General features: G+C 31.5%; 2 protein-coding genes across 2 annotated transcripts; both read left to right on the top strand.

Moving 5' to 3' along the window:
- The first annotated feature begins 4354 nt into the window (after positions 1-4354).
- LOC125064373 (cuticle protein 19-like) lies at positions 4355-6295 on the top strand. Its single transcript, XM_047671361.1, has 4 exons — positions 4355-4366; positions 4459-4746; positions 5410-5576; positions 6082-6295. Exons 1-4 carry the CDS (start codon positions 4355-4357, stop codon positions 6293-6295), a joined length of 681 nt encoding a protein of 226 aa, XP_047527317.1.
- Positions 6296-12252: 5957 nt separating this feature from the next.
- Positions 12253-15396, top strand: LOC125064058 (cuticle protein 19-like). Its single transcript, XM_047670835.1, has 4 exons — positions 12253-12342; positions 12680-12829; positions 14678-14844; positions 15220-15396. Exons 1-4 carry the CDS (start codon positions 12331-12333, stop codon positions 15269-15271), a joined length of 381 nt encoding a protein of 126 aa, XP_047526791.1. The 5' UTR covers positions 12253-12330; the 3' UTR covers positions 15272-15396.
- Positions 15397-18876: the final 3480 nt, after the last annotated feature.

The following is an 18876-nucleotide window of genomic DNA, read 5'->3' as shown; positions in this document are numbered from 1 at the left end:
TTAAAATAACCTATGGAAATTAATAATAGTATACTCGCCACACATAAGAGCGAGCGGTGGCAGACGCACGGCATAAGGGAGTTTCGTGCCATTAGCCGTCACGGAACACGAGGCGGTATTGCTGTCAAACCGCGCCAATAGATTAAAACATCAAGAATAATATCTATAAATTTTTCTTTCTTTCAATGAAATTTCTTAATTTCCATTCTAGGCTGTATATAAGTGTCATGTATTTATACAAGTTACAATACGTTTATAGTTATATTGTTTCAAAATGTTAATATCTAAATTTAGAAAGTCTCGCTGATCGCTATAACTGATACCACTGCGGGTTGGTGGATACACATGTGGCAGAATTTCATTGAAATTAGACACATGCAGGTTTCCTGACGATGTTTTCATTAACCGCCGAGCACGAGATGAATTATAGACACAAATTAAGCACATAAAAATTCAGTGGTGCTTGCCTGGGCTTGAACCCGCAATCGTCGGTTAGGATGTACGCGGGCATTCTAACCACTGCCATCTCGGCTACATACATAGCATAGCGACAGTGTATATATTCAAAGTGGTTCAATTGCTACATCTCGTATTAAAGAAGACTAATGTTTATATATTTCTCACTTATTTCTATCAAATTTCCTTATTCTTTACTAGACTTATATATAGTCTTATTTAGGCTTGGACAAAACCCTACTAAATTTAATTTAAAACCAAGTAAATTTGCTAGAAAGAAATAATTTATTCCATTATAATATTTCAATGTGTTATTTAACATATTCGTCTATTAAAAATATGGCTTTTGCCTATATTTTTATTTAATAGTCCAAATCATATACAAAATTGAGGAATACGTCACTCATATAGACAGTCCGCTTAGAAAACATATTGTCATTGTTTTTGTTATTCTTCTTAGAGTCTCTGCTATAGGCTTTATTATAGTTTATGATATGTATAATCTAGTATATTTTAACTTAACCGGTTAATATTTAGGGTAATATATGAATGATATGATGATATGATGAGATACTATGATTTAAGAATCTTGCACTTCGACTGAAATAAAATATTTTAGTAAACACAAAATATATTTAAAGAGTATCAAAACGTGTTCATCCGTGTATGATAATAATATTAATGTCACTATTCTAATTGTCTTACGATCAATACTGAAAACTGATATATTGAACGTTAATTTGAAACATTAAATACGACCATTGTCGAAATGTTAGCGAATGCGAATGAAATTATGCCGCAGTTATATCCAATTATATCAGAGTAGTCGCTTTGTAAATCTGCGCGAAACTTCGTTGCAGTGACATGATATACGACGTAAGATAAAAATCGACGTAAAAAATAAACGATGCTGAAGGTTTCGTTAAATTGGTCGATTTACCAATATCGTGTTTTACTGGTGACCTTCGCGAAAAAGCTCACCGACATTGTGGGACAACGCAGACACAATACCAATAATGTAGTGTGTAAGATATATAAAAAAATTTAAATACCGATCGAAATCGATATACTTATCTTTGGGGTAAGAGTACAAAAAAAAAGTTTAAGATACTAAATACCTCCTTCTTAAATGAAGCTCAAATTGTGACGACTTTAGCAATCTTTCGTGTTGCTAGAATGCTTTGGATTGCAAAATGTTCATTATATTTAGAATTATATGCATTGATGAGTGCATTTTCTTTTCCCTTATTCGCGTGTGTACATTTGTGAAATGCCAACAATTATATTATCTCCGACTTCCAAAAAAGTCCGATATCTTTTTAATTGGACCCGGGATTTAAGCCGAAAATACCTACGAAGCAGTTAAATGGTATACATTTAAATTGTCCTCGTATTAGGTAGATATACATATGTAATTGTTTTCAAAAGATTATACATATTTATTAAAAAATTAAATAATTTAATGACAGTACGTAGCTTTTGGTACATAAAACTTTTTGGTATAATTTTATTCAAAATTACATTTTGTAAAAACTACAAAAAATAACCATATTAAAATTGTTATTAACCAATTTAAAATCTAACTGTAAAGGGAACCCACTTCTAGTTATATGAAATTGATATAAATCGTATTTTTTCTTGGAATAACATATTTATATTAATTATTGTTGTATTATTTTGTCTTGCGTCTGCGCACGTATTTATTCATAAACAGTTAAGAAGCCAGAAAGGAAGTATGCAGTACGGTCATTATTACTTGCACCGAAGACACAATGAATCACACCAAGCAACATATTCAGTGAAAATTATATATATAATTTCCAAATCAATATATCAATAACATTTAATATATCTACGATCGCGTTTATTTCTATATTTTTATGAATTTTATATTAAGTGTAAGAATTTTTAAAAAAATACAATCCTTAATCAACTTTAAGACAGATCTTTTTGTCACTTTATAATTATACTTTCTTAATAATAATCACTTATTATTAATTATATACACTCCATTCAATTTAATGTAAAAAAATTACTAAAACCTCATCTACATATTTTTGCAAAAATAGCTAACAATTACTTTAAAGCTTGTACACGAGTGACATATTGAAGATACTGAGAAATAATACTTACAACCATTGTGCCCAAAGCCTAATGAATTACACAACGGCTTAGTAGAGCACTCAGTGCAACCCAGAGCGCTACTTTCTTACCGGATCGCATGCCTCGGACGTGTTCATACTAGCCAATAAATAATATTTAATATGATATATTACTTCTTTTTTGTAATATATGTATCCTTGCTTATAAAATTAAAATATACAGTATTTGATAAAGACTAGACATATTTTATGATATATCTATACTCAAAAAAAAACTTAAATACAAGTATGTAGATCTTGATAAAATAACTACATATTTGCATTACATAGTTTAATAACATAGTAAATAATAAGTGATTATTTATTAATTTAAATTATCTAATAATATTCTGTCACCTTATTGGCATAAAATCTATAAATGTAATATGAACCTTTTTATAGTATATGTAGACGAACGAGGAAATGGGTGACATGATGCCAAAATTGTCACACAATGTTGTAAGAAATATTCACCATTTTCTAGATAGTCAGTGCGACACCAACCTTGGGAACTAAGATATTATGTCCGGTGTGCCTATAGTTACACTGGTATATAGTTACACCCTCACCATCAAACCCTATAGTTACACTGGTTCCCCTTCAAACCGGAACACAGCAATACTGAGTACTGCTGTTTGGCGGTAGAATATCTGATGAGTGGTTGGTACATACCCAGAACTTGCACTACGCCAATCAAGTAAACCTTTTATTAAAAATAAAAACTTGTAACCGCAGTCTTATTAATATTATAAATGTGAATGTTTGTATGTTTTGATGTGTATTAGCCAATCACGGTTTAACTGCTTATCGAATTTGAATGGCACTAGCGTGTATTTGAAGTACGCCATAAAAACCTATTCCATAAACGTATTACATTAATAAAAAACAGTACTATACAGACTAACATGTAACTTCATTATTAATATGCGCTTAACAAAACTGAACGACTGAAATTCCCAAGATAAAAGAAAGGATAGAATGGTTTAAAGGGTTAAAGGGTGAATGACCCAGTTGAATTATAGGCACAAATAGCATAACAACTTAGTTCCTAATGTTTGTGGATTATTGGCATTGCAAAAAATGATTAATATTTTTTAAGTGTTTTGTGTGGTTTTTAGTGCTGTGTGCAGTAGTGATCACTTACCGTCTACTAATCAATTTCCAGTCTACCATAGCAATTATAAATTTTAAAAAAAGTTAGAAGGTAGTCGGAAGGTAGTTAGTAGTCGTCCCACAATCTACCAGGACATCCCACATTCTTATAATAGATAAATGTACTATAAAGTAACTAAACAAAGACGAACCTTATTGAAGTATTTAAAATCTTCTCACACGGGGTCAGCCTAACGCAACCAATAAATTTACGGATAGATTCTAATTTTGAGCCTATTCATTGCTACTATCACGCTAATCAGTTATTCACACTTAAACTCTTTAACTAAAACCTTACTTTTAACATAAATTGAAAATATTTATAGATCTTGCAAGTAAAATTGAACGAAAAAGCAATTTATCTTGAATATTAATATCACCTTTACAGAAGAATCGATTAACTCATTAAACAGGAAAGTTGAAAGGGCTCATTCTAACCTTGAGGTTGAGATCTGTCAATGTGACGTAATGAAAAGGTAACAGTTCGTGGTGTCATATGTTGGGCCGGTTTTGGTATTCGGTGACACGGCTTCCACCCGGTATAAAAACTACGTCCCGACCAACGTCCTTATCACATAAGTCCAGTCAATCAATACAGCATCAACATGTACTTCAAAGTAAGATTTAATTATAATAAATTAAATAATATTCGATAAAATTAATCAATTTTAAGTTATATATATAATTATGTATAAATTTCCTTTTGTAGATCGTAGCAGTCAGCATTCTTGTGGCAGTCTGCCATGCGGGCATCATCGACGAGGGACACGGCCATGCCGTCTCATCCCAAAGCATTGTCCGCCACGACCAGCCCACTAATGGAGCCACACACTACGCTCCCATAGTTTCTCACGCTGCTCCCGTCTTGACCCATGCTGCTCCAATTGTTCACCACGCTGCTCCTCTCCTCCACTCCGCCCCCGTCGTTCAACATGTCGCCGCGGTGTCCCACTCGGCACCAATCGCTCTAGCTCATGCAGAACAGATCGAAGACCACGTGAGTACCAAGAAACCATAAACAAATTAATCTGAGTAACAAGTATAACAACTTTCCAACTCAATCGGGAAGTTTCACTGTTTATTTCCAACCTTACTATTAGATAAAGGCATATCCATAAATTTAAACCACTTGATTTATATTAAAGTGGGACACTTTAGGCATCTTTCGGATAAAGGAATGTTTCGACATACAGTTATATATTGTCAGGCTATTTTTTTGTTACTGGCCACTAGTTACTTTTATTTTTTAAATTTGAATCTAAATAGTTGTAATATGAATCAATTTTTTATAACAATGAAAGTGAAAGGCCAACTTTATCAATCTAATTATAATATGTTCAGTTAATACGAGTCAATTAAATGTTTATTGAGCAATGATCTTACATTATTACAAGACTATAGTTTTGTAATAACAGTATCTGCTATTTGTCATGATTTGACTGTTATTAATATCCGTTTGTCGGTGAAAATGAAACATAAGTATATCAAAGTTTAATCGGTTAATAGACAAAAATAATTATGATTATTATAAGGTCGTAATTAATTTAAACATGTAACATTTTTTGAATGCAAAATATTCATATAATTTATCAATGATGCAACTTCTTTTAACTTTTGTTATTTTTGAGTGGCATTTTACTAATTTCAACTCCTTATACAGGCACCAGCTCACTACGAATTCTCCTACTCAGTCGAAGACCCACACACTGGTGACCACAAATCTCAGCACGAAAGCCGCGAAGGAGATGTTGTAAAAGGAGAATACTCTCTGGTCCAGCCCGATGGTGCCGTAAGAACCGTCGAATATACCGCTGATGCTCACAATGGGTAAGAACAATTTTAATTTCATTATAACTATGAAAAATGGACCTTATCAAGGATGCTATTTATCAGTACTACTTGTATATTGTGTAATACTTAACGTAATCTCTTGAATATGCACGTGGTAAATTCTACAACTCGTTGCTGAGTAAATATACAAATTAAATTCAAAAACGGTAACATACACGCGATCTTTGATATGGAACACGAATGTATTCCATTACCACATGTATGAACTTGCTGCGAGTGCTGCGAGTGCTTAGCATTGCGTAAGGAAACTCATGTTCGTAAAGATCGGCCAAGCTAGCGAGACTAACAACCCGTGCTCCTAGGACAACGTAATTTATCTTTAAACAAATGTTGTTTCGGTCAATGAATTCGATAAAATCATTGCATTCGAAATTAAATAAGTATTTCAATTGTACCAAAAACGTATTTCTAAATGAGATTAATAAAACAAAAATGTATGAGCATAAGGAAAAGTGTGTAAATAATGTTTTAAAAATTTCAGCTTCAACGCTGTCGTGCACAACTCCGCTCCATCAGCCCATGCTGCTCAAACTCAAGCAGAGCACGCAGGCTCCGTGGTCCATGCCGCGCCCGTTGTTCACGCCGCGCCCGTGGTCCATGCTGCTCCCGTCGTCCATGCTCCCATTGTTCATGCCGCTCCATTGGTTCACGCCACTCCCGTGATCCACGCGACACCTTACCTAGCCCACCATTAAGTTCTACGTTATTTCCTAAACTGTAACCCCTAATAGAAATAAATCATTATTTATATTGAATATTTCTTTTATTTTTTCTCTCTCTCTACAAACTTTTACGTCCATGCTATATTGCGTATTATAAGAATATATAAAATTGATCGTTTATGACATAGTTTTTTCCTATTATTAATAAATGTATGCTTACCCTAAGAACATAATAATATTGAAAATGTATATAATATTATATATATATATTATATAAATAAGCAATTCTTATATAAATAAATATTTATTTCGTATATTTGTTTTATAAGTTTATTTATTTTTACTATAATAAAATAAATATTACCGCAATATAATATGCACTACTTGAAATCATTACCCATTAAACATCTCTAAGTTGGTTCTTTTAACATGTGATTTCAATAATATGCTGAACATAAATATGAAATAGATGAATTCTAAATGATTTCATCAAGCAACTTATTATTTAGTAGTTCGTCTGATTTACTATTTTAAACACACAATTTACAATTAAATTAATATAACCTGTATGAATATCAAAGCGAATAAATTGATTTTATCACATTACAATCTTATATATAATAATGATAAGATGCTAAAAGGATAGATAGATTTTATCGATTAAGTAACATCGTCTAATGGTTGTCTTAAATTTATGAGGTTACATCACTTACTATCTAGTATGTAAGAATACCTAAATCAAATGATGAAACATTAATTCCCTATTGTTTTAGACCTCTATCTCACCATGTATGTACAGTTTATTTATGCAACTGAAACAAAGATTCAAACGAACAATACTACACTAAAAGATCATGAAATGTAATTAACACCTTTTACTAGAAAAAATAATATTCTATTACGATTTTAAAATTTGTTAATTATACTGTATTATATAATCACTTTTAATCATTAATTTGCATAACTTTGATAAACATTTTTTATGTTATTCGCACACAAAATATGTTTGCGAATTAAATACATCTTCTCTACAAAGTATAAAACGATTTCGCTTCTCGCCGTCTGTACAATAAGATCTTGTAAGCTACGCAATGGATTTTAATACGGTTTATCAATAAACAGACTGATTCAAGAGCAAGGTTTAAACAATACATGTATATTATAGGAGAGAAAAGCCGAGAGTTTCCTAGCCGAAAAAAAACCAGAGTGATTCGTTTTATGTTTGTTATTCAATCTTATAGTTGTATATAGAACCATAGTGTACCTGTCTCAGGTAGCCAGTTATATATATAAATCTCTGTATGTGTGTACGTAACTGAACTACTAAACAGTTGGACCTCTAACGATGATTTTTTTTGTGTTTGAGTGGGTCCCTAGATGGCTTAGATTGGACCCGGTAGTCCCCGACGAAATCGTGACGAGTCAGCAATGTTTAATGACATGACTTTTTATACTCATATTGTCTGTTGTAACATTCTAAAAATTGCTCTAGTTCTAAGAAACATACAAATAAAATTCATCGTAGCTAAGTGGTAATACAAATTAAATGCAGTACGTATTATAAAAGAAAAAAACACTTCATTTTTGGAATCGTTGCGTTTTCAATTTAGTAATGTGTAAAGTTAAGTAATAAAAACTGCAACGAGTACTTAACATTTCATCACCGGCATTTTAAAATTGGTTTAATCCTAATTTATATTATAAATACGAAAATCTGTCTGTTTGTTTGTTACCCTAAACGTCCCAACTAATCAACCGATCATAAAATTTACATACACATAGTGAGAGGTACAGACAAGGACTAACATATCACCTGAACCCACAACCCCCCTTAAAATACGCGATAGAAGTCATATAGCGATAGAAATTTTTGTTTAATAAATGCACTTGGTGGTAGGGCTTTGTGCAAGTCTGTCAGGGTAGGTACCACCTACTCATCAGATATTCTACCGCCAAACAGCAGTACTTAGTATTGATGTGTTCCAGTTTGAAGGGTGAGTGAGTCAGTGTAACAACAGGCACAAGGGACATAACATCTTAGTTCCCGAAGTTTGTTACCTACGGATATCATAAAAAAATGCTACTGAAAAAATGTAATAAAAATTAAAATGGTATAAATATCAGCATGTTAGTTACACGGTCTTGTAGGATTTGTGTGGATTTTGTTCAAGGACTACTTGCTTTGATTTCTTTCACTTTGTTAACATCCCGTTGTAATATTCATTTATAAAAGGAAATTATAATAATAATTATGTTACGTCATAAAGATCATTATATGTATGTAGTAATCGAAATATTTCTTACAGTATATTCATTTTAAGTAAATTTCAGGTATTCTAAATAGTCTTTTTTCTGTGAAAGTTAATAGCAGTCGTAATGATAAGACAATAAAAGCAGTATTTCTAAGAGTAAAAAACTAATTTCAAAATGTAATTCACATAAAAAAGACTCAGTATTAATATTATAAAAACAAAAGTAACTCAATTTGTTGTAAAGACTTCTGAGCCAATTATAAAAAAAATGATAAAAATGTATCCTTGGACCTGAATAGTTCTGTTACTTGAACTTGCCTGACACGCTACCGCGTATCTAGATTTACGGGATATCATGATATTTACATGACGCATGTCGCGATGGAAAACGACATAACGCTGTCTTCTACTCCCATCTGACGTCGACGGTATCCTAAGACGAGGTTCGACCTCTAAGGATTTAATATTATTTATTAAGGTTTTGATATTATTTATTAAAATTATGTTTTTATTCATTCTACTACATATGTTGGTTCTTTTTTATAAATTATTTTGATATCCATCATTTTTGTACATCTGACGGCCGGACGTTGCATCGAAATCTATTTTCATTCTGTTATAAATTGTTTTTTTTTTTTTTTAATTTTGGCTTTTATTTATGCCAATAGGGCACAGATTATTTCGCCAATGTCACGTGCGATTTATAAATTGTTATTTATTTTTTAATGTCTTGTCAAAATATTTCAAATGAATTACCTACTTCAATCAATAATTGTATTAAAGTACGAAAATACATAATTTGCACGGTCAATATTCTACGCATCGTGATAAAAATATTGAATAAAACAATAACCGCAAACGTCGAAACCGAAAATGTGTATACATAACCGAACCGCAGCCGCGCTGACGGCATGTTGTTGTTTTGAACCCCAAGTTAGGTACATATTGATTTATAATTGGCAGGATGGTTTTTATAAACAATAATGTTAATATCATTGTTGCAACAATAATGCTGAGCAAAAGTTTTGATTTATATAACATTGAAGATGATATTTTAGAGTATATCTCGTACCTACTGAAAAGATAACAGTCATTGTCATACTAAAGGTGTATTTTTGAAAATTAAATACATTATATTAAATACCCATGCAGATAATTGCTATGGTATCAACGATTACAAAATCAGGGCATAAAATCGGTGCGATGCAAATGCAAACGTGCGATCCGGCACTTTGACAACAGCGTCATGTACACCAAGCCTTAAGCAGGTCTCCGCACGCCGATATTCCAATGATTCGATTTTTTTTCGTACAATAAATTAATGGCTTATTTTATTAGTAAATAAATGTAATAATATGTTAATAAGCTATCAATATCTAAATCGTCATTATCATATTTAAGTTAGCAATTTTTAATAAAAAAATCTTAATAATATATGTGTATATTTTTAAATTGAATATCACATATTATTTGAAAACAATACATTGTACCTTCAGTAAAAAACTGAAAACATTAGTACGACCGGTACACCGAACCTTTACTAAAACAATTAATGTGCAATCACTTGACTAAACAGACCAAAACGCATTTACGAATAAACATAATTGTCGCTTTTTTATGTGAATTACACGCATCTTGTGGAGAATTAGAGCGTTGTTTCGTAAGTAACCTAAAAGACAAAATAATGACAGCGGCCTTGATTGACATGAGTGCAATTGTCCTATTACAAAGCCTAAGTTTTAAGGTCAAATGCATGTATTTCTAGATCGTTTTTGTTAGTGTTTTTGCACCTTTGTTTAAGTAGCTAAAACTAATGTACTATTTCAAGCAGACTTTATATTGTGAACAGTACTTAGTAAAAATGATTCCTCTTACAGAACATTCTAGGTCGCAACATTTATTTTCTTTTAATAAAATTAAACATAATTTCAATATGAAACAATAACTCATTACGGTTGAAACGAATAAGTATGTACAAACACACGGATTAATTACACGTGGCCTTAAGAGGAATTTCCTAATTACGTTTCGAGTGTCGAGATTGGATTTCGATGCAATACTTACATATCGATATCGAATTGAAGTGTCCTTATTTCTTTCAATAGACTAGTTTAAACTTAATATCGTATTTCCTAGTTCTAGATTCTAAACAATAACGACCGGGTCATTTATCGTACCCGTGAACCAGTAGACGCTGCGGATTATTTCGAAACCCATACCATCGATAAAACAAAACAAACCGTTATTTTGCATTTTATAGTTTCACCATTAGGTAGTCTAGTTCCGGTAGGTACTATACACTCATTCATTATTCTTCCGTCAAACATTAATCATCCCTAATTAATAATTTATTTACCGATTGTTAGTATTAATTTTATTATTATAAATCTTTACAATACCTAGACGCAAATATTATATTCTATAATGTTTTTGGTTGTCAGGCTTTTTTATTACAAATTTTTCATGTTTTTTTTTCCAGATATTGTTTAAGCCCTAATATGTTATAGCGTTTCTCTGTTTTTCTTTTTTTATTTACAAACCAAGCCCATAAAAATAAATCAAAGGCCCACAAGATCTGATTGCTAACTAATTATGTCCCAAATATGTTATATGTGTAATAAATATATTTGAAGTATATTTAATTATTTCGCATCATCGCATATTATATTTGCAATTTAAAAATACATTACAATGAGTATTATGTCCCAGTATATATGACATGCACATATATCAAATCAAATATAAATCCTTATTTATTTCCAAAAATAAATAAGCATTTATATTTGATTGGTCAAACAATAGTCCTTTTATTATGATAAATTTGCTAAGTAATATAAGTACGCAAACTACACTATACTTTCACTTTAATTTTTATAAGTATATGCTATTATAACAATTAATTTTATTTAAAGAACTCAGTATAATTCCTAAGAAAACTCCGCCTTTCACGGTGACTCGTAGATTTTAAATAAAATAAAAAAGAGACGATTTTTTTTTTCACGAGTTTATACGTAATCTTATATTAGTTTGGACATATTTGTATTTCCGTATATTTATCACCATTTAACGTCCATAAAAGTTTATACCTTGCAAGAATAGCTGCGCTTGTTCGACATGCATGCTGGAGAAAACAGTTTTAAAACGTGACGTAGATCATTTAAGATGTGCCTGTTTTAGATGCTTTAAATGTTACCATATTAGGTAATAATGAACAACAAAGATATATATTGAAAACGTGCTCTGACGTCCAAGAAATTTAAAAGGAAAGCTTCAAAGTATTCAGTGATTATCATAAACGATATCTATTTATATTTTTATAAATTAGAATTTAAATTATAAAATTTGAAATGGACAATTTAAATAATTTACTTTCTTTTTACATTACATTTAAAACTGGTTATATAGTTTAACTACGTTTACAAAAAAAACAATAACATAGAAATTATAACATTTAAAAATAACTGATATAAAATATTGTATATGTTTATAATAATGAAAAAACATCTATTCATAGCGTCGCAGGTTTTTTTTTACATATTGAAGTCTCCCTAATGTAATTCTTCTTTATCGTAATCAGTACATTTTTCTAACACCAATTATTGTCAAAAGATCGTCATGATTTGTTTACCTTGAACTGCGAAATACTACATAATTTTACGTAATTGCTATATTATTATCAAACTACCGTATTCTTGCGTAGACGCCGCGAACTGCTTCGCATCTCGCTGGTAAAACTAATATAAAAGTCGGTGGTTCCAGTCGTTTGTATCAGTCGTGTGTGGTTGGTGAGACGAAGCAAACCTTATTCAAAGCAAAATGATCGCTAAAGTAAGTGTCCATGTTTTGTCCCGATATTTAGTGAAAGGATCTGACTTAATCTCGCCTAATTTACAAATATAGACTTAGAATTTGCCTAAAGCTTGTCGTTAAATTTGCCGACCAATATTTGAACCAAATTGCCTAAAATGATTCCTTTTCAATTACAGTAAATGGCTAAATGCATTTTTTTTATATTTTAATATTAGTATAAAAATTCAGCATGAACCCATTATAGAGTGAAATATTCTCTATGTATATTTTCAAATTTACTGAATTTGCTTTTCGTAGCTACACTAAAATATGTTTTAGTTATGTAATCATTTTATAAATTGTAATTTTCTTTTAGGCCGCAGTCATCCTTTCCATCGTGGCGGTAGCAGCCGCTGGTGTGTTGCACGGTTACGGCGGTGAGAGCTATGGCCACGAAGCCGTTGCATACGCGCCTGTTGCCCAGCTTGCCCACTACGAGGGCCATGACGAACATGTCGACTATCACGTAAGATTTAGTAGAATTCGCATTAGTGAATATTTTAAGGCATCGGAAACGTAAAACACCACCATGACGAACATGTCGACTATCACGTAAGATTTAGTAGAATTCGCATTAGTGAATATTTTAAGGCGTCGGAAACTTAAAACACCACCATGGCGAACATGTCGACTATCACGTAAAATTTAGAAGAATTCGCATTAGTGAATATTTTAAGGCGTCGGAATCGTAAAACGCTAAAGACAAGATATAGTTTCGATTTAAGTTTTTTTAGTCGAATAATGATATAATAATACTTCAAACTAAATTGAAGCCTCATTTATATTGAGTACATAGAGTAACCACAACTGGACTATTGAAACTGTAAAATATATAAACTTATGAACTTCGATGACAATTTCATCAATCATAAGTCGTCAAAACCCACTTACGTCTGTAAGCTCACGCCTAACAGATTTGATTGCTTGCAAAATAACACCAACAATGTAATCTTCTTGTAATTTGTATATTATATTGCGACACAACAATCGCAAACAATGTTGCGGAGGACGCGATCATTAGATAACTAGACCACACATTATTCTTCGTATACACTTGACAATGATCTGTGTATATATGAAATCATATCACCACCAACTTCGTAGACATCTAGAATATTCATCATTTCGTTTGGTCATTTATTAATTTGTATCACAACTCATTTCGTAACATCCTATGAATGCTAAAATTAACACGCAATTAAAGTTATGCATAAACAAATAGTTCCTAATAAGTAAGTAGAGCACCCGTTAATCCCATAGGCTATGGCGTAATACAATAGTTTCTTACTAATTGATATCTTGCATAATATGCAAGTGTTACCTGCAGCCTTTCCAATCGTTTCCGGGATACGATATCAACGAACAATCCGATAACCATTATATTACGTCATTACTATTCACGCTAAATAGGTCCCTAACGTATTAAAGTAACGTAATCACGCAAACTTGCTTTGAAAAATAATTAGAAGCGTGCCAAGTTTTTCTCCTAATAATATGTTACGGCACTCCAATATCCAGTTGATTCTTCGCTTCGCGTATCATGCATATGACTTCGTTTGATATTTCGCGGTTATTCAAGCGAATGAAAACCAGTAGTGGTTTTTTTTTATATTTTACTTGATAGGTAAGTCGCTGTATAGAAAATTTAAATAAGACAAAAGAGTAAAGCCGAAAACAATTTTCAAAATTGGTCAATCGCGATAAAAATGCCACTTAGTCGTAAATGTTATCCAGTTGTTTTCAAGTAGGTCGTGGATAGAAAAGCAATAAAATGATATCACTGTATCGGATCTTACTAACATTGTCATAGAACGCCGTGGGTTATTACTCGCCAAAGTGCTGTTACATAACCGCATCCCAGTCGTGACTGAAGGGCCGATAAGCACATTTCCCAGGATGTTGTGAAACTCACCGTCTAGGGGACATAATGACTGTCATGATGCATGCTCGAAATAGCCCGCTGTTTGCATAAACTAACTCGTACTCTCACGCTCGACTTAATAGCAGATGTGGATTGTTACGACTGACCCAAATTCAATTGCGTAAACCGAGCTATAAATTGAAACATTTTGATCACTGTTAATATGATCATCGCTTGATTGAAATCCAGTAGATTGACGTTGTAGCGGAAATTAAATCCATTTATAATTTATGTGATTCTATTTTTATAATATGTATATTCGATCGCTAATACATAACATGTAAATTTGAACCACATCTCGTATTTTTTATGCATGCATAGTATATATACTAATAATATATCTATTAATAATAATTTTATCTGTTAGTCATTTATCAAAACGTTTTTTTCCAGGCTCACCCCAAATATGACTACTCCTACTCTGTGTCGGACCCCCACACTGGTGACCACAAGGAACAGCACGAAGTTCGTGATGGAGACATCGTAAAGGGCGAATACTCCCTTCTCCAGCCTGACGGCTCTTTCCGTAAGGTCACCTACACCGCTGATGACCATAACGGGTAAAGATTGATATTTAATTCTTATAATTTATGCTATAAAATAAACTATAATAACCATTAAAAATATATTGGTGAACTGTAAAAGTAACCACAATCATTATGAATACTCTTATATGAATACTCCTGTGACAAGATGCATCAAAAATACAATAAGGACAAAAAAAACTCATTGATGCTATATCAGATTTAACCTCGAGATCTTCAATTAATATTCAAGCACTCTATGAGCACTGACTGAGCACTGAGCTACCTCTGCTCTTTAAATCTGTTATAATTGTGCAATGAAGTTTACAGCTTATTTTATTCTGTAATCTTACAAATTTGTATGATACTTAAAAAGTTAAGTGAAATTTAATTATTTAATTTTGTCTGCAGTTTCAACGCGATCGTCCACAACACAGCGCCCGTCCACTCCGAGTACCACTAATTATAACTGGCTCAATGCCCCCTTCATGTGATATTATGTGTACCTTTTATACTTATAGATAGTCTTTAGTCGACAACGAATGTTTTAAATAAGACTGCGGCGAAAATAAACTTTTCGAAAAATTATTTAATCTTTTATTTTAATAACACAAAACAATATATTTTTAACCCTTGATATTAAGCGGATGATGTCACCTGAAAATTACGAATTATGTTAGAATAGTATCCACTTATTTGATTGGTTTATTTTTTTTATTTATTCCTTCCTACGACAATTAGGTACATATATATTATAATCAATAGAAAAATAATATATATGTTAATTTAAAATATTTATTTTAAAAAAAAAGTAATAGTTTATTTAAATAAGCGTTTTTAAACTGTCATTTTATGATGAAATTTAAAGTAAAACTACTAACCGGCTAGAAACTCAGCCGCTACTCTCTCACTGAAATTATTTTACATAAAATCAACTAATAATGTACCTAATAAATAAAATCTACAATAAAAATTAAATCTAAATTTAAAGAATAACATTCATAATATGAATCATATATTTTGGACAGAGAGCTAATAAGTAAAAAGCGAAGCGGAACTGTCTTATTTACTTTTATTGTATAGCTTAAGACTATTTATAGAACTTAAAATAAAAAGTTAACGAAAACAAGCTGTCAAGGATTTATGTCTTGCGAAAATTGGTCATGCAGGTATGATATAGGCGTCTTCTCCCGCGACTTCGCCAGTGTACTCTATATACCTTTTATTGCCCAATTTTAGTTTAGTTCTAAGTTAAAACTTAACTATGATGTACAAATGATGTACAAAATAACTATGAATATAGACCACGTGAAAGCTGGGGACAAGGGGCCCAATATTTTCTCAATATAACGCAACATCCAAACCTTTATCCGCTTAGTTACTCCACTGGTCTTAAAATGTTATAAGCAAGCATCTCACCAATTACAATTAAAAGTTACTATTGGTATTTATATATTATTAGAAATCTATTTAATTTTATTGAATATGCTAAATGCTAAATTCAACATCCAATAATTCTAATCTAAAAAGAAAATTTTCGTGTCCAAAGTTTATTTAACAAAACATTCAATATTTTTACCGTTACTAGAATAACAAAAGAAAAGTATTATGAATAAGAATTGACAGATAGCCGTTGTTTAAATTTCGACCACAACGACTCCATTAAAAACCGACAAATCGTTTGGAACATAATCATTTAAGATTTACTTAAATCTCAGACTGGAGATATAAAATGAATTTGACCTATACATAGTGACATTGATCGATCAAGAGATAAATAAAGGCGACACTATTTATAATCCTCTTCTATAATATATGCGCTTAAGCCTAAGTATTACTAGATAAAACGCACAATCTGAACTCGCATAGATGCTTGAAGATTCAAAATTATTTTCGAAAGACTAGATATATAAAAATAAGTAATTTCGTTCAAACACATTTCATTAAAAATATTTTTCTACTTATGTATATCAGAAAGTAAATCAGTATCTTATCAAAATTACAATATTGGCTGCACTATTTTGTTTTAGTATATGACACATACTGCAAATGATATTCGTTATCCGTAGGCTTTTACAAGTACTTTTGAATTGTTATTTTACTATGTTATATTAAGTGAAGCTACCACTGGTAGATTCTACCAAGAAGACCTGTCAAGTAACTCAGTAGTTACTATTTTCCAACATTTAAAATACAAAGTTATGTTTGTTAAATACAATCATATATGTATATAATATATTCTGCCTGGAAGCCAACAAGTGTTAGCTCCACGCTTTTTTATCATCTATTATAATCTTGTATTGAATAATATGCTTTTTTTATTAATGTATTTGTTACAAATAATTCGAATTTATCAATCGGCAAAGTTAAAAATATCTGCAGAATTTTATCATAGAAACGGCTACCCTGCACCAAGAAATACTGTAACGGTATTTATTGTTGGTAAGTTTCCTTTCCTTTCGAACGCTGCTAAAATATATTAAGTAGAAATCCTTGTTTATAGGATTTGAAGTAAGGTTATTCGGAAATTCATTTAATTTTTTCCCATGTTTGTTGTTATTTATAAACAATAAATTTGACGACCTCCGTGGTCGAGTAGTATGTACACCGGTTTTCATGGGTGCGCCGCTCCGAGGTCCCGGGTTCGATTCCCGGCCGAGTCGATGTAGAAAAAGTTCATGTTTTCTATGTTGTCTTGGGTCTAGGCTTATGCGGTACCGTCGTTACTTCTGATTTTCCATAACACAAGTGCTTTAGCTGCTTACATTGCGATCAGAGTAATGTATGTGATGTTGTCCAATATTTATTTATTTAATTTATTAATAATAGTACTTTGCAACGGTACGGTACGACTTCTACGTGTAAAGATATTTTAAAGGAAAACGGGCCAGACGACATCGGTCGATTATGGCTCAGACATATATGTCATTTTTTCGTTAATTATAAAATCCATACATTACAAAATATGTAAGTAAAGTGTGTCTGTAAAGTACAGAGTGGAAATATAAATAAGTAAATGGTTGCATATAAACGGCAGTACAGATGCTTGTATCAATAGGCAGCTTGGCGAACAAACACTAGGATTTAATTAGCAGATGGGTGGCTAAAAGACATAGTTCGGTTAATGACACACCCACACATGCAAACAAATAATTAAAAGACTAAGTTTCTTGACTGTAATGATTTAATTACGAATTATTGAATATATTAAATTAAAGCGCCTACACATTTTTTATAATAATTTTACTTGCAAACATTATTGCTCATTGCAACATTGTTAAAAAATAGATTTTAATATTGGTACTCCTTTACTTTACTTTAATAAATCATTACAATATTGTATTGCATATACGTTATTGTGCTAAAAAAATAAATACAAGGAAACTAAAAATTATTAAAGTCATCCTTTTCCTTTCTGGAACGAAAAAAAAATCAACCGCTTATGGAAACCGCAAAGCTTAGCATACTACCAATATTGTTGTAAATATTTACAGAATTAAGCGAACTAAGTACCACACCACAACACAATCGTAAAATCACAAAACGTTCTATTTTAACGTGGTTACGGAAACAGCGTCTAGGCTTTACCTTCGATCTTTTCTTACTGACCCAAATATTTTTAAATCTATGGGCACAAGCTCCATCAGTAGCTAGGCGATTACTATATTTTATTAAGTATATCTATTGTATGTTATTTATCAATAAATAGATAAAATAGAGTCTCCTTCGCTCTATTGTCAATTATAAAATCACGCTTTAAGCCCACTATTCGTAGATACGTTTAGACATCTAAGGTAAATACTAAAGTCTTAAAACATGAGCAGTAAAAAGACGCTATACACCACTTCTCACCATTGTAATGACTTAAATTTGAGCATTTTCTTCCACTATCTGCATGAGTAATTTGTAGAAATAAGTAGAGTCAAAGCTATGAAAGAGGGATTTGTAACCACGCCTTGTTAATAGAAAAAGTCTTCCCTTCAGAATAAGCTTTTTAATGTTTTTATTTCGGACTTATCTACTTATGTATTAGGCGGTCCATTTGCATAACTACTTATGTAAGACACA

The sequence above is a fragment of the Vanessa atalanta genome, chromosome 5 (assembly GCF_905147765.1).
Source record: "Vanessa atalanta chromosome 5, ilVanAtal1.2, whole genome shotgun sequence".
Classification (NCBI taxonomy): domain Eukaryota; kingdom Metazoa; phylum Arthropoda; class Insecta; order Lepidoptera; family Nymphalidae; genus Vanessa; species Vanessa atalanta.
This window is presented reverse-complemented; position numbering and strand designations above follow the sequence as displayed.

What these genes read in the sequence shown, in the direction of transcription:
- LOC125064373 (XM_047671361.1), top strand. An exon ending in CAGAACAGATCGAAGACCAC is followed by an intron (nt 4,747 to 5,409) that starts GTGAGTACCAAG and finishes CTCCTTATACAG; the next exon opens with GCACCAGCTCACTACGAATT. An exon ending in ACCGCTGATGCTCACAATGG is followed by an intron (nt 5,577 to 6,081) that starts GTAAGAACAATT and finishes TAAAAATTTCAG; the next exon opens with CTTCAACGCTGTCGTGCACA.
- LOC125064058 (XM_047670835.1), top strand. An exon ending in ACGAACATGTCGACTATCAC is followed by an intron (nt 12,830 to 14,677) that starts GTAAGATTTAGT and finishes GTTTTTTTCCAG; the next exon opens with GCTCACCCCAAATATGACTA. An exon ending in ACCGCTGATGACCATAACGG is followed by an intron (nt 14,845 to 15,219) that starts GTAAAGATTGAT and finishes TTTTGTCTGCAG; the next exon opens with TTTCAACGCGATCGTCCACA.